Below are 17,115 nucleotides of genomic sequence, written 5' to 3' on the forward strand. Positions count from 1 at the left end.
TAATTATTTCCTGTGTAGTTTCCGAATTACATAAATTCTTTTCTAGTTTAATTTAGTAAATATGGGCTCAATCTTGTTAGCCCAGTTTATATGAATAGGTCCAGATTCTGGTTTGCACTCTGACACCATTGCAGCACTTAAGATGGGTTCTGAACCTAAACAGCCAGCAGAGAATTCCCTTTATTGAGGAAACTCTCCACTGGTGTGAATAGGGTTGCCAACTTTCTGATTGCCAAAAACCGAACACCCTTGCCCCATCCTCTGCCCCTTCTCCAAAGCCCGGCCCCCGCTCACTCCATCCTCCCTTCCTCCGTTGCTCACCCTCCCCCACCCTCATTCACATGCTCATTTTCACCAAGCTGGGGCAGGGGGTTGGAGTGAGGGCTCCGGCTGAGGGGCTGGGGATGAGGGGTTTGGGGTGCAGGAGTGGGCTCAGGGCTGGGGTGGGCGTTGGGGTGTGGGTGTGGTGAGGGCTCTGCTAGGGGTGCAGGCTCTGGGGTGGGGTTCGGGATAAGGGGTTTGAGGTGCAGGAGGGGGCTCAGGGTGGGGGCCAAGGGATTCAGAGTGGGGGAGGGGGGGCAGGCTCTGGGAGGGAGTTTGGGTGTGGGAGGGGGCTCAGGGCTGGGGTTGGGGTGCAGGAAAGAATGTGGGGTGTAAGGTCTGGGAGGGCGTTTGGATGTGGGAGGGGCCTCAGGGCAGGGGATTGGGGTACGGGATTGTGTGCAGACCTAGGGGTTGCAGGGATATGCCGGCCGCTTCCAGGAGCCATGCGGAGCCAGGGCAGGCAGGGAGCCCCGCTGGAGCCACCAGGGTCCCTTTTCAACGAGGCATTTCAGTCGAAAACTGGTTGCTGGCAACCCTAGCCATGAAGCTAGCTCCAGCTGCCCATTCCCTACCTTTGCATAGGCCAGTGCTCCTCTCCTTACCTAATGTGCAGTTCATTCAGCAAATCTTCTGTGGATACAAGCTTCCTTATGACCTTTTTCCAGTGTTTTAAATTAAAGCAGCCATGAGGCTGTTCTAACAGACGGCATAGCAGCATGTGCAAAATAAGGGAGCCATAACTGGCTCCCTGACGCGTCTTGCCCTCTCCCCTGTGCCAAACAGAGCTTGACTAAAGTAAAGAATCTAGTTTGTCTTCTTCAGTCACATAAGTAGTCCCACTGATTACAAGACCATTCACAAGAGAGGGGCTTTGCAGTATTGGCCCTATATTGCAGTTTTGCCTATGGGGCATTCAAAAACCATTAGGTGGGACTCCCAAATATATATACATGGAAAAGCTTTGAGTCCCACATAATCACATGACTCCAGGAGCTGGGGCTTTAAGTAAAACATCAACTATTGTGAGACTTATGATAAAAAAAATGAGTTGGTAATGCTATAATTAGCAGAGCTGCTTGTGTTTTCTATCCTTTCTTACAACAAAATTCTGCTCTCAATTGACGCTGTGTGCTTTATCAGTAAATAGATTATTCATTTCAAGTATTTATCTCAGCCTCTCTGTTAAAAACACAATCAGCTGGCACCCTTCAGTGATTGCTGATCTCTAGGTCCACTTGCTTTCTCTGTGTTTGCTGATGGATCCCCCAAAATAGGCTATCGTTCAATCAAAAGTCGATAATTTTACTGCTAAACCTGAAGATCATCACTGGCTAAGATCCTAAACGGGCAGATTGTTTGTTAGTTTGTTTCATGAGCATAAGACACTGCTGACCCTTAGCTGAAATAACTTATATGCACAAAGCTGCTTAGATGTGTTAGCCAGTAGGGAGCTGTCTAGTATGTGAGATTTTACACATCTTTCAGTTAAATCACAGTTTCAACTATAAAATTGAGCAGTTGGGCACCCCTTTTGAATATGTAATGCTCTTTGGAATGCCTGAATCCTTAAACTACAGAGTGTATTTCATATACATATAGTGCGCAGTGCAGTTGTTTTTATTCAGTGACTGATACAGAATGCATAATCTTAATGTGTATCCATGTATAATTTTCAAAATTAATTACTGTGGTATAGACATTAAAAACATCCTTCATTTTCTTTTGACTCAAAATCTCATTTGGGAGCATAAGGGATAGAAGGTGTTTATATAAATGAGATACAACATACTGGTCAAGCCAGGAGCATCACTGAGCGATGTGAATTCTGTGGTTGTAATAGTTTGAAGAATCTTTAGCAACTGATCAGTAGTATGTGAGAAATAAACAGTGAAAATTACTAACCTGTCCTTGTAAATCCAGTAAAGAAACCACTAGGAAGCACCAATTCATTGAACAGATCTGCACCAGATATTTTCTATGATCTGCAACATTCATCTAGCCATAATTGTTCACAAAAGAAATTAACATCATAATGTTTTAATTAGCTTAGTGCCTCTCTCCTGCCTATTCCCAAGCTGTTGCACATCTGATGTGATTTTTTTAGGGTTCCTATGTCAAGAAATTTTGGAGCTAGAGCCATTTTTATATGTTGTCTAAAAGCTGGAATCCCATCTTTCAGATGGCATAGAGAATTAATCTTGAGCTCTAGGGGGTCAAGAGAATGTTGCTGGCTACTGTGGAATTAAAGTGGACTGCAAGATGGTATTCTGAAAAATTTTACTGTGTGATTAAAGGTCTTCTGCAATACAAAAACCAGGGACTGCTTATGATATCAGCTGCAACCTGGGACTCAGCCTCCCAGACTTTGCTAGGAACTGGACCCAGCTTTCAGGATCAGTAAATTTTTCTGTTAAAATATTTCCAGCATTAACATAATATGGTACAAACTCTGTTGTCCTGTAACATATGGAGAACAGCTAGATTTTTTTCCCCCACACTTACTTTTTTTCAGCAAAGGGACAGATACCTCCCCACCATTCTTCCTTGCCCTTCCCAAAAAGGCCTTATGCCATCTTCAGTCCAAGCATGGGAATCTCTCATTAGTCTGTGTGAGTTGCCACTGCAGAATGAGGACATTATATTGTCCTAATTATAATACTTATTTAAAAGACAACTTAAATTATTGTTATTAACAATCATACACACAATTACATTTCAGAAGTTATTTGCAATGCTATCATATTGTGCATGAACATACTGTAAAAAACAGTATGGGATTTTCAAAAGCACTCAGTATTGGCCCAGCACGTCTTCCGCAGAAGGCAGTTGGAGCTTGGATGCATTTGAAAATCCCATGCTTATAATTTACGGTAGATAATCTTTGTAGTCACAAGAACAAATTTTACAGCAAGTGTGCTGTAATTCCTAAATAAAATTTTTACATTTGGAAGAGTCAGTCTAAATTGCAATTTTAAAAGAATCTTTATCATTACAAAAACTGTGTAAATGTGTTTTTTTTTTTTTTCAATTTTAGTAAAAGGTGTAGGGACTTGCACATGTGTCTCTCGCCAAAGCCTCTACCCTTCCATTGTTGTGCCACATGGCCACTGTCCAATTCTCTGTTATCCTCTACTCCCAGGCTGTATTTCAGTAAGAGGTGAAGTGATTCCTGTAGACCTATAGCTTTTAGACATGTATGGATCCAGCAGAATGAAAAGTACTAAATACGTTTAAGACGAAGCAGTACATATTCATGGACCCTTATGTGACTGTGTGTATAGACCCCACGTAGATGAGGAAGGTGCCAGAGAGGCCCTGATGGTCGGGCTAGCCCCACCCCTCCAGCCCTGTCAATCATGCATGATAGGAGGAGGCCTTTAAAAGGGAGGAAACTGCTGCAGCAGTGAGGAAGGAGCAGGATTGTTCCAAGTAAAGGACTGCAGGAGTGACTCCTGAAGCCGTGGAGGGAACCCCTAGCCTAGAGACCTTCATCCCGACCCTGAGGAGAGTGCAGTGGACTCCTACAGTAAGACAAACCAGCTGAGCCTCACTCAGAGACCCACCCAAAGTGATATCCTTGAAACCCACTATATTGGTGCTGGGTTGCTGGGAGCACTGCAGACGTGCCACACCCTATCTCCTTTTTCTGGGGCCACAGGGAGGGAGTATCCCCAAATGCGTTGGGGTTTGTGACTTTCATTTTGATCCCCCATCTGGAGAGACTTAAGAATTCCCATAAAAGCCAGAGCCCCCCTTGCAAATAGTAAGGAAGTGGAGCCTGTGTTATAACCACACAGTATAGATAACTGGGTATGTTCAGTCAGGTTCACCCACCCTCTGAGGGGGAAGCCACCGAGGATTCTGTTACACCTTATCTCTAATAGATGTGCACTGAACATGGAGGAATCCAGGATTTGGGGGACCAGTCTCTCTGTTTTGAGGGGACAGAGGAACTGTACATTCACTTTGCCCTCCTACTCTCAGCCAAAGGAATAATCCAGAGGAAACTGCATGAGAGGAGCATCCAGTCACTGACAGAAAATACTGCGGGCCTGCTATATTTGGTATCATCTTATTTCTGTGCCCAATACTTGAATTTTTTTTCTAAAAAAATGTGCTTTGCAAATGCTTATTGGCTCATCTGTGTATGGTATCTTTAGTCATTCTCACCATAATGGGACTTTTGATGGTTTGTTGATGAAGAAAGTACAAACTTTTGTTGAAGTACAACAAGTTCAACCTGTTTCTGTTTTATCCCTAATTGTAAAAGTTACCTGTTTTCTCACATTTTTAGCAAAATTAGCTTCCTTTTCATGGAGAACATGTGTTTTTAAACATTTTTATTCAGATTTTCTGATATGTAGCAATAGACTAAATATTACACCATTTCCTTTGAATAGTGAATCCAAGCATTTTTAGGAGTCTGTTGTCACTCTGGGTTACCTTTTAGATCTTGTGTTTTATTGGGTGGTCACTAAAAATGTATTTTGAATTGAAGACTAATAACATAATGCAGTGATCAGATGTTGCATTAATTTTAGGTAGCATTTTTTTCTGCTAATGTTCCCGTTTAAACTCCAAGACAAAAATTTAAAAAAATACAGAATAATTAATATGGATTGGCATGATTCAGAGTGCAGATTTGCTAAATTAATTTGATTTATAAGATATTTTGAGGCAAAATTCTGGTTTGGCTGTTTAATCAGTACTACAGCATGGAGCACGAACAAGGTTGCAAATTGTTCAGATCCGTACAATTGAAACATTAGCACAGGTGGTGGTATGCTCCCAGAAAGTTATTTTTGTTTGCTTCTGTTGTTTATCATTTAATTTTCATGCAGCGCTCTTGAAATTATATCTATTTTATGTGCATATTGGTAAATATGCATAAGTGACAGTGGGGAAAAACACTATAGTGTGAATAATACAATGTGAATTTAAAATGATAAACAATAATAATTGTGTGGTGTGGAAATGGGAGTGCAAAAACTCTTTCACTTATGCATGAACTCCGGATCCGTCTAATGTTGTTAGCTTCTGGTGTTTTTTTTTAAATGTAGTGCTCACGAAAAGATAGTGCAAGGATAACGAGACAGGTGCTTTGCCAGGTCTTCCAGTCAGCTGTCCACCTCTTTATAAGCAGAGAGTGCCTGTCATGCCAGACAGTGTGTATGTGCTCTGTAATTTAGTCAATTAACTGCTAGGGACCAGGATGAAACCACTGTTTCATTGCTATCCTAAAGAAGGATTTGAGCCTACAGTTCTAGAGTTGAAAAGTTAACCCGCTAGCCTTGCTTCCCCATATCACGATGGAGGCTTCTTTAATCTCAGTCGTAGTGGTTTGCTTGGTATCTGTCACAAACTATTATGGACTTGAAAAATGATAATACCTTTTTAAGAGCTCTGTTCTGTCATTTAATGCATAGTTCTCTTTAATGCAGAAAAAGCAGCAGCGGCCAATGAAGATGAAGTACAAAAAGCGGATGTATCATCTACAGGTCAGAGTGTCATCGACAAGGATGCACTTGGACCAATGATGCTTGAGGTAAGTGCCCAACGTTTTCTTTACATTGGAGTTAATTCCGCTACATATAATATCAAGATGAATGTCATGGAGTGAAAAAATCAAATTGAAACTCACTCTTAAAGGCATGATCAAATGTTATCACTTCGATAAAACAGCCATCTTTGCTACTTAAGATGCCATTCCATATCACAAATACAGAGCATGCTGCTGATCCTATTGAATTTAATTCAGTGACAAAACATTGATTTCCAGGGGAGCAGGTTTAGAACAGTAGCATCATATTATATATTTAACCACTGTAGTCATGGATATTTCTTGAGTTCCATTTTATGAAATGTCCTAATTTTGTGTGCCATTCTGAAATATGGAGATTTGGTAAACTCATGCGTATGCTCTCATTGACTTACAAAACGTATACATGTGGGCTGGGTGGGGGAGTATTTCTCTAAAATTATGCATCATTGCTACACATTATCTTAATTACTTTTGCCATTTCTGCATAGGTAACATGCTTGTTTCACCTCCTGATTACAAAAACACACATCTATGGGAATTCTTCAGGATAAATCTTTTGATTAGCTTCGCAAAGAATTCTGCATGACTTTAACTGTGTGACTTCCATTGATATCAGAAGAGGCTGAATAGTTGAAACCTTAACTCTTAAAACACCCTTGATATCATTGTTATCTATAGCGCATACATGCCATCTAGGACGCTAGCGTATTTAACTACTGTCATTTACTCTCTGTCACTGATGTTTTATATGTTTAAGTTCTGTTACAAACACTTAATACCCATTCTGACAGTGATCTTTATCTGTAAGGAGGAATAAATGTTGGTTTAGACAAAACTAAACAAAAAGCCCTGAGTCTAGCTAGAGGAACCAAGTTTGACAGATATATGAATTACCCCATTATTCCCAAAATGTAGCATCAGCCAAACTATAAACCCTAATAAATGATAAATATTTGAATTACTGTCCATGACTCATTAGATAAAAAAAACACAGAAATCTGACACTGTTTCCTGAGCTGTATATGGAATTACGGAACTGAAAAATTCTCAACTATCAGGCAGAGCACTAGATAGGTTAGACAGATTAGACAGACTGAAGAAGTTGTCCCCTGAATAACTAGTGCATTACACTCATAAGATGAAAACTTTAATTAATATTTATTACACTTGCTCACTGAACTGAATGTTGCTGTTTTTGCTAACAAGCAAAGTTAAACCTCAGAGCTCATACATGGCAGTGTAGTAATTCCAGTCTTCATGTAAATGTTAATTGATCATAAAGATCTGATTTAATCACACACACGAAATTTAAGGCTAAAAAATTATCCCTATCTCACCCTATTGTGCTTAGCTATTGCAGCACGCAGGGTATTTAAAATCACAGGTTATATCCTCGTGTTACTTTGTTAGGATTTAATTTATTTTTCTCCTCTACCGTGAAACCGTTCTGCATTGACAGTAAAAAATTAAGAAATTATATTAATAAACTCAAGCCTTTGCACAACAGATACTTAAAAGGTCGCAAAGTTATTGTGCATTCTCTGTGAAAAGACCACAAATGTATTCTGTGTATCTTTATCTTTGTAAGGAAATGCAATTAAGTGTTTTCATCTCTTTAAAAGTCTCATAGGCTTGATGAGTCCACTTTTTTCTCTTTATGAAGTAAGGAAAATAATGGCAAAGCCAACTGACTGCATACTAGTTATCTGATTTAGAAATGTAATTCTCTTTTCTATTAAACAATTTAATTGGAGGGGTGTCTTCATACTTGCAAGTGTTTCCTGTTGAAGAAAGTAAATAGAATTCATCATCATTTGCTAGTTCTGATGGGATTTTCACAAATTTCCTGTTTAAGGCAGGGGAGTGTGTGCGCAAAAGAGAGTAAGACAATAGTCCGCAGCAACCCAAAGAACAAAACTTTGTTTTCTTTTCCAATATGTCCTCTAAAAGAATTTCTGTTCTCTTATTCTCTCTGCCAACCTCGTTGCCCCTGTCAGAGCAAGAGCCCTGAAGGGAGGGGTGCAAGATTACGTTATTGTTCCAACAGTCTGTCATGGTGTAGTATATCTGGGGAAGAGATAAGAAATCAGCATTACAAAGTAGAAACCTCTATAAGTTTTAAATAATTTGTTGCCATAAGCTGGTTTGACAGTCTAGCAGTTACCCTAAAAGTAAACTGATTTTGCCTTTTGCTTCTGAACATTAGGAGATGAGAATGCTATAGATAAGCCATAATCACTACATAGACTCATGCTACTACTTACCGATCCCTCTAGTCAGCTCAAGAAATAGCAGTGAAGAAGTTGCCTGGAGTGCTCCCCCACCAAGGAGGTTGCTATAATAGGAGGCTTTAGGTTGTGGACCATATAAGTTGAGGGGTGAGATGCTAAAGACCCTATTAGACATCTACCTGCAATTTGTGTCTTTGAAAGTCTCCCCATCGTGCATAGATACAAAAAGACATTGATCTGCACCAGAGATGTCAATAGGAGATTTGCCATTAGAATTGGGGCCTAAATAAATTAAAACTTTTTAAAAGGTATAGTTTACAAATAAATAACTATGCAACTGTTATGAAAATATATAGAAAAGAGGCAAGCCTTCACAAATAGGCAAGGGTTAAAATAATTAGAAACAGAAAAGGCAGTGTACACAATGCAAAAACAAACAAAGCATAAGGATTAAAAATTCTGACAATTGACAGAACAAACAAGCACCTAAAATTTCTACATTCAAAAGCAGTGAGATGATAAATGTGTGTATATATGTATATATCTTACTTTTATTATATATAATTTAAAAAGGGAATAAACAAGACATTTGCCAGTCATTATCTTGAATGCTCTGCTTGTATGTTTTGCCTTCTTTTGCCCATCTTCTGGGGGGGGTTTTCTGTGTTTTTATATTGTATGCTCTTTGGGGCCTGAATTGTGTCTTTGTATACAGTATATCTGTGCAACATCAAGCATATTGTGGGCACTACTGTAATATAAATAATAAAACAAGCGATTTCCTTTTGATATGCAATAGGGTCCATGGCCAGATTTTTTACATATATTTTTAAAATATGGACCTGCTAACCGCTCAGTGCTGTGTTGTATTTGTAATACACATCGACAACCTAGGTATGATACGACAGCATATTAAAGATATTACAGGTTGTGTATTATAGAAGATTTAGCCATTCTATCATGTGCCAATGTACAGTGCTGTGACAACTCCTCCTTGTGCTGTATTTAGGCTTATCAGTAGTGTGGATCCACTAACTTTTATTTCTAAAAAATCATGGGTAACCCTGTTGTCCTGTCAGTGGTTTGTTCCTCTGATTATAGGTACAAAATTACCTTCTTGCATTTCCAAATCAAAATGGAAGTTAAACATTTTTTTTCAGAGCAGCCTTCTGAAGAGTCAGTATATCAGGCAAAGTGGCAGAAGGTTCATGTGGGCTGAGCTGGCAATTGAATGCTTGAATCCAATGGATTTCATGGTTTGAATTTAAATCTTTGTCCCCGGTCTGTGTATATGTCATAAAATTAAACAGAGAGGAAGGCTCTGAGTTATTCCTAGGCATTTATGCACAATCATGCTTGCATCATAAGAACAGTCATTGCTAGGCAACAAACTAATGCTTTTATCTTTGCATGAGAACTTCTTACTGAGACTGAACTTTTGTTTTCTCCTGGTTAGGGGAGAAACAAAAATATAATATTCAGCATACATTTTAAAAGGAAGTCAGCAAATAGTTTTTAAAAAGTCCAGTAACTTGGCTGTCACAGTAGACTTTCAAAAATACATTTTTTTTCTTTCTGCCTTTATGTACTGGTTTCACAACACTGTTGATATGAAATCTACATCTTTCAACCCTTTTCAGTTTGTTAGTATTATATCTTGAGTAAAATTTGATCTACTACATGGAACTTCATATGCTTCTCATCATTCAGTACAAGCTAGCTGGGGGAGAAGGGAGGGGGAGAAGAGACATCTGTCCTCTAAAAGAGGTTATTGTTTCCTTATATCTTTTGTTAATCAGATTATGGCTTTTCTCTTCATGTTTTTCTTCTAGGCCCTCGATGGGTTCTTCTTTGTAGTGAACCTGGAAGGTAACATTGTGTTTGTTTCTGAGAATGTGACACAATACCTAAGGTACAACCAAGAAGAGCTGATGAACACAAGTGTATACAGCATCCTGCATGTAGGGGACCACAATGAATTTGTCAGAAACCTGCTGCCAAAATCTTTAGGTATATTCATTTCCCACAAAAATTTGCCATTGCTCATTTATATTTATCTTTGGTTTCTTAAGTCAATGTTTTCATTGCTTCACTTAATAGCATTCAGTTACTTAAGCTAAAGTCCATGTCAGATGTACTGTGTTTATTGTGTTTATGCCTAAAGGCTATGTAACAAATGATTATTTCTCAAAATCAGCCTCCTTTTGTCTCTTCTTTTGGGTTTCAGTTTTTCTTCAAACCTGCTCATAGTAACTGGCAGATGTATGACTGACATTGCTGCAAGGTCTTTATAGTGAATCCTTACAAACACAGATAACATTATCTGTGTGAGTTTTCCCCCACTTCCCACATGTAAACTGGTTATTCTAAGAAATGATTCATAACTACAAGGAAGAGAGGACATTTTACAATATAAGGACAGAAACTGCCTTGTCGTTAGATGTTTTATTTCATTCTTATTTTTATTTTCCCAAATGTTTATCCCGTTTCTTTTTAAGAACTGTTTGTATTGCTATGTTCATTTATACTTTATTTCTGCTTATTTCTTATATCTTACCTTTTTTGGTACTACCTTTCTTGCATGTACATTTGTTCACAATAGTTTGAACAGTATTATGTCATTTTTGTTCATTGAAACATTGTTATATGTCAGTGAGATCCTCATAACTTCTTTTAAAAAATAAATATTAAAGAATAGAAAATTATGAAGCATTTTTGAATGGCTAAGAAATGTAAGTCACTGAATTGTTCTTATCAGCCTCTCCTGTACATTTTCCATTTATTTATTACTTTTTACAAATAGCTGAGCAGGACTGTGCATGGTATTCTAAATATGGCCTCCTTAGTACCTTATGCACTGTTAGAATAATTTGCTCTGACTTTTGTTCAGTACCTATATTTATGCATCCAAGGATTTTGTTTCCTTTTTTACTTCTCTTAAGCACTCTGGAAAAGGTTTTAGTTTTATCCACTATTGGACCCAGGTCATCCTCCTACGGTGTTCTACATCGTAGCTGAGGGTACTTATTTTAATTTGTCTCTAGCCTCCTTGCCTCACGTTTATGTACACTGCATGTTAACTCTTTATCTGCCAATGTTCCTACTCTGTGCAATACAATTTGAATGATCTTGCCCTTCTCTTTTGTATTAACCAACGCACTCCCAGATTTGTATTGGCAAACACATTACTTTACTGCACACACTTTCTTCCAGGCTGTTGGAAGATAGAGTTAACATAATCTGTCCAGTACTGATGGCAGTGTTAGACAGTTGATCAGGGTGCTCCATCTCTTTTTTGGGTGCAGGTATTTAGAACTTTGTACTGCCTTTCTGTTTGTTCTCTTTTTAAGCTGCTTAACTAAGGAAAGACAAGGTGGCTGAACAAACTAGGGACTGTGATCCATTTAAGTGACGAGGATGAAATTACTTTGCACCAGCTGGATAGGACTCTAATATCAAAATTGTATTGTTTATTAAATGAGTGTTTCCCCCAGTTTATAAAGCACCATAATTAATTCTCTTTTTACATGTGAACTTTGGATGCTGGTAGGAATGACTACTTCTGAGACTAATCTTATTATATGAACTTTGCTTTGCTTAGTGAATGGGGGACCTTGGTCTGGTGAAGCCCCTAGGCGCAACAGCCATACATTTAATTGTCGGATGCTGGTAAAACCTTTAACTGATGCTGAAGAAGGCCCTGATAACCAGGAAGCACATCAGAAGTATGAAACTATGCAGTGCTTTGCTGTTTCTCAACCAAAGTCCATCAAGGAAGATGGTGAAGGTAAATGGTGCATACTTTTATTTTGCTTATTTTAATGGTGTCTTGACCTTCTCCTTCCAGGCTTACCCCAAAAATTATAGATCAGTAACTACGGTGAAATCAAGATAAAGTGGTTTCTCCAAAGCAGGGAACAGAAGATATACAAGCTTTCCCTTTTCCTTTAAACTGTGTAACTTTCCTCTTAATTTGCATTACATAGGCTGGCCTGCACACAATTTGTTCAGACATACCAATATAAATTTGGAGTAACCTCACGTATTTCATGCACTGGACTTACATCAGTGTAATTGTAAGAGGAATTTGGCCCATTGACAGCAAAATTTTGTTAGGCAATTTTTGAGTTATCAGAATGTGAAGACTGTTGTGGTTCAGCATTTCCTTCATTATTTACTCCATCAGTAAAAAAATTTTCAGATGCATATTGAGTACTCAGAGTGGCTAATTGTGAAATTTTCTCCTCAAGAAGCACAAGTACTCTAGACATGTTTGAAGGAATGTGGTTTGGAAATTGCAAAGTTATATAAATGTTCAAGAATTGTGTTCTCTATACGTGCAATATGTTGTTTTCTGTTAAATATTTTCTAACCTGTGCAGCTACAGCTAAAAACATACACATGCAAATAAATGTAACAGTTTATTGCATGTGCTATCAGTTATGAACATAGGCTCTTCTCAAGACTAAGAAAATGTAAGAGAGGAATCTACCTGAATGTAATGTTATGGCTGATATAGGGTAATATCCACAAAGGAATCCTCACAGAGATTTTCTTGCAGAAAACCCTCCCAGTCTGTGACTTTCAGTGTAGGCGAGGACAACATAGACCATAGCAATGCTATCCATCTCTTGCTTTCATGAGTACTAAACGTATTAGGTTTAACCCAAAAATGTAACGAAAGACTTATTTCTTTTAAAAAAAAAAATCTTTCCCTGCATTGGTTTCCCTGCTTAAGAAAATACTGACGTAATATTGTTTCATTTAAGATTTGCAGTCTTGCTTGATTTGTGTGGCAAGAAGAATTCCAATGAAGGAAAGGCCAGTTCCTCCCTCATCAGAGAGTTTTTCTACTCGCCAGGATCTGCAAGGTATTGTGAAAACAGAGTTTTGGGAAGTTGGGGATTTTTGGTTTGTGTTTTTTAAGAGAATCACTAACAACTGTTTTATTTAACCCAGGCAAGATAACTTCACTAGACACTAGCACCATGCGAGCAGCCATGAAACCTGGCTGGGAGGATTTGGTGAGAAGATGCATTCAAAGATTCCATGCACAGCATGAGGGAGAGATATCTTTTGCCAAGAGGCATCATCAGGAAGGTTAGGTTTATATTTCAGTGTTTTCTGTATTTAAACTGTGTGTTTGTTGCTTTGGGGATTGGTCATGCTCTCTTTACATTACATCCACGTGGGACGATTAAGGGATGTTGAGAGCCTCCCTCTAAACCAATATCTCCAATGAACAGTAAAGAAAACTTATCTCTGGGGAGATCTTGCACCACTTTTCTGTCTCAACCTTACCATTCTTGTTAGTACTCTGACACATTAAAGGGGTGCTTTGTGATATGCTTGTAACTCATCAGCCATCTGTGCTTAAATGTTCAAATCATTGCAGCTGTCTTAGAGAGGGTTACCGAAAACTTTCATTACACAATATTTCACCATACTATCAACGTACACGTTACAGTGTACTGAGATCATTCAAGGCTCTAATTCTGCTTCTCTACAAAAAATGGATATTCACTGTCAAAATTCACTACAAGAAAACTTCGCTGTGATCTGTTGAAGCTGCAGCACTGATGGCTAGTGTAAGCTGTAGCATGTTGTACTACATTGAAGGCAGACCACCAGCTGGTAGGTATTCTAGAACACTGCCCTAGCAGTCAAGAACATAGATAATAAGGGAGGTAGGGTGCAGGATAGTGGAAGGTAATGGAAGGTCTCCCATGGTGTGTGTTAGGGTGAGGTGATTTAATTTTTTTATTCAGACATCATCTATACTTGCTCTAACCGTGAGCTAAATACTGATTACTTATGCTGACTAGCTGATTGTGGAGCAAAGTATTCCCACATGTAAGGTCATCAGAATCTGGCTTCAAATTTGTTGAACAAGATTTAAACATAGCCTATACTTATATAACAGTCTGCATGGCCACATAGACAACAGGCATGTTGTTTCACAAAGCTGTGACCTGATGAAATCTATAGAGTCACAGCTTTGCCGAAGTTTGGGGACGGAACAAAAGAGGGCATATCTGGAGAACGCTCAGACCAGATACAACTTTGGGTCATTGTCAGAAAACAGGAACTGTGGATATAGAATCAAAAATGAAAGTCTTTCAAACTGATTCTCAGTGACAAATGCAAAGTGTGGCTGGTTTGGTTGAAATGCGCTCTCTTTTTATTGGCTGAAGCGAGAAACAAGGCATTTCCGGAAGAAGACTACGGAAACATTCTTGTTTGCTTAAAGCATTAGTTCAAAAAATGATTTAAGTAGCGATTTCACATCTATCCTGCTGGCATGAAGTGTTGGAATTTCCTGATGTGGTGTGTGCCTGTGCTGCTAAGGCTGAGAGCACTGAACTTTGTGGTGTCCAAAGGTTAAATTTAAACAATGACATACCTTGCAGTGAAATTCTGCTTTGCATTGTTTCATAGTTGTTGGTTTTTGTTTTTCTTTACATTTTTACTCTGCCAAAGCTCTTCTGGTTGTCTAACTTGTGTTTCCTGTTTTCTCACTGCCAAAATAATCCTTTCAAACCTTGCAGCACACTATGTAAGAACAGTGTGGGGGCAGGGAAGGAAACCAATCATACCAGTATTACAAGTGTGAAGAAACTCTTCTAGCACGGTATAAGGGAGTAATAAAGCCACACTTGGAAAACTGTGCTTGGTGCTAATCATTTTTTTATGACAGGGAAAATTAAAAAGCACGCAAAAAGAAAACAGCAATTCAGGGATTGGAAGATACTATTAATAATAATAAAAATGCACAGAAAACGTGTTTGTGTGAGAGAGAGAGAGAGAGAGAGAGAGAGAGAGAGAGAGAGGGGAAATTAAAGAGACGCTGTCAGGATTTAGTTCCAAAATCTAGTCTAGTTGCTGTTTAGCTAATATGTTTGATGGTACCTGATACAGAAACTTTTTTTTTTTTTTAATTCCTGGGGAAATAATCAGTTAGGGGAAGGCATTTAAACATTCCCGATAACATTTGCTACTGAAGCATAACAGCTTTGAGATTGTGCATGAAAATCAGAAATTGAGAGTGGTTGATCTAGTTACACTATATGAGGGCAAAAATGTAAGTGAACTGCATCAATGCTGAGATTTTGCTTTTTTAAAAAATATTTCAATTTTAATTAGAGATGGGTCACAAGTAGAGACTGGGAGCCACAAAGCTGAATTTGGTGACATTCGGATCTAGATCCAAACGTAAGAGCCCTGGCATACCTCTATGTAATAGATCAAACCAAAATCCTGAATCCAAACAACCCCAACATTGGGAAAGTGTGTCTTAGACGCCTCTCTAATTTTAATAAGCATTTTAATAACTTGTATAAGAAGTTTCATCATGTGTTTTGGGGTTTTTTTAATATTTGCTTTTTTATCATAGAATCATAGAATATCAGGGTTGGAAGGGACCTCAGGAGGTCATCTAGTCCAACCCCCTGCTCAAAGCAGGACCAATCCCTAACTAAATCATCCCAGCCAGGGTTTTGTCAAGCCTGACCTTAAAAACTTCTAAGGAAGGAGATTCCACCACCTCCCTAGGTAACGCATTCCAGTGTTTCACCACCCTCCTAGTGAAAAAGTTTTTCCTAATATCCAACCTAAACCTCCCCCACTGCAACTTGAGACCATTACTCCTTGTTCTGTCATCTGCTACCACTGAGAACAGTCTAGATCCATCCTCTTTGGAACCCCCTTTCAGGTAGTTGAAAGCACCTATCAAATCCCCCCTCATTCTTCTCTTCCGCAGACTAAACAATCCGAGTTCCCTCAGCCTCTCCTCATAAGTCATGTGTTCCAGTCCCCTAATAATTTTTGTTGCCCTCCGCTGGACTCTTTCCAATTTTTCCACATTCAGATAAGTGTCCCTTTTAGAGATGCTTTTGCATTTTTTTAAGGGAACAGAGAGGATAGCTGTTACAGACTATTGGAACAAGGAACAAAAAAAAAGGTGGACTTATGATAACTAAAGGGCTAGACAGCAATGACATTTACATAAGATGTCTTCATGGGGAATAGGTGATATGCATGGGGGGAAAATTCTAAGAGCAGCAAAAGGAATTAGATAAATATTTAAAGAAAAGATATTGCATATCTGCTAACTCAAAGGAGGAATTGGCTTCTGGGCCTCTCCTCCACTGAAATGCATTGTGTTCCCAAGTTCTAATTTTATTGCTTTTGTGGATTCTCTCTCTCAGGTATATTGCAGATTTGTTATTTCAACTGCCCTCTTGATGTGATCGCTCTACAGCACATGCTCGTTCCTTTATTGTATATACTTTACATCATGCACCTCAGTGTTTAAAATCTTCAAAACATCGTGTTTTCTTTAACAGCCCTTACTTCTTGTGTAAAGTGAATCACACAACTCCTGTTGCGCCATCAGAAGGCACCCAAGCAGCCATTACTGATGGATTTAGGTTTTATGTGTGTAATCTACTTATATTATGGTTCCTCATTAATTATGGTGTTTGCTTATTTACAGTGCTGAGGCAGGGACTAGCATTCAGTTCTGTCTATCGATTTTCCTTGTCTGATGGCACTATAGTTGCTGCCCAAACGAAGAGCAAGCTCATCCGTTCTCAGACTACTAGTGAACCTCAGCTTGTAATATCCTTGCATATGCTTCACAGGTAATATTTGTTATTTTTAATAAGCCTTTTTCCTTACTTCCCCACCCTGGGCATAGACATAGTGAGGGTACAGAATTGTATTGTATTGTACAGATTGTTTAGACTGATTGACATTTCAGCTGGTCTACCACTGGTACCATTAAAGCAAAATAAAAGTTGTTTAGATCAGCTCTTACAGCAGTAACAGACTGTCCTCAATAGCTAGGCAAATAGCATGCTGGATTTTCGCCTCTAGGACTCTTGTTAAATATCACAAAATCTATCTTGAGCTCATGCTTTTAATTTTAGTATTTTAGTTCCCTGTGCATTTTGCGTGATAGAAACCAGAAATTTGGCTTGCCTTGCTTTGCCATGACACGACTACCTGTTAAAAACA

At 38.7% G+C, this 17,115-nt stretch overlaps 1 protein-coding gene across 15 annotated transcripts in view; it reads left to right on the plus strand.

Moving 5' to 3' along the window:
* Positions 1 to 17,115, plus strand: part of NCOA2 (nuclear receptor coactivator 2) — a 259,281-nt gene that overhangs the window by 194,116 nt on the left and 48,050 nt on the right. For all 15 annotated transcript variants that reach the window (XM_073330891.1, XM_073330882.1, XM_073330888.1 and 12 more), the window contains 6 exons: positions 5,766 to 5,869; positions 9,930 to 10,107; positions 11,699 to 11,884; positions 12,867 to 12,968; positions 13,057 to 13,197; positions 16,592 to 16,739. In XM_073330891.1, coding sequence (XP_073186992.1) covers positions 5,766 to 5,869; positions 9,930 to 10,107; positions 11,699 to 11,884; positions 12,867 to 12,968; positions 13,057 to 13,197; positions 16,592 to 16,739 — 859 coding nt within the window. The remainder of the gene's footprint in view (positions 1 to 5,765; positions 5,870 to 9,929; positions 10,108 to 11,698; positions 11,885 to 12,866; positions 12,969 to 13,056; positions 13,198 to 16,591; positions 16,740 to 17,115) is intronic.

This window comes from Lepidochelys kempii, chromosome 2 (genome assembly GCF_965140265.1).
Source record: "Lepidochelys kempii isolate rLepKem1 chromosome 2, rLepKem1.hap2, whole genome shotgun sequence".
Taxonomy (NCBI): Eukaryota; Metazoa; Chordata; order Testudines; family Cheloniidae; genus Lepidochelys; species Lepidochelys kempii.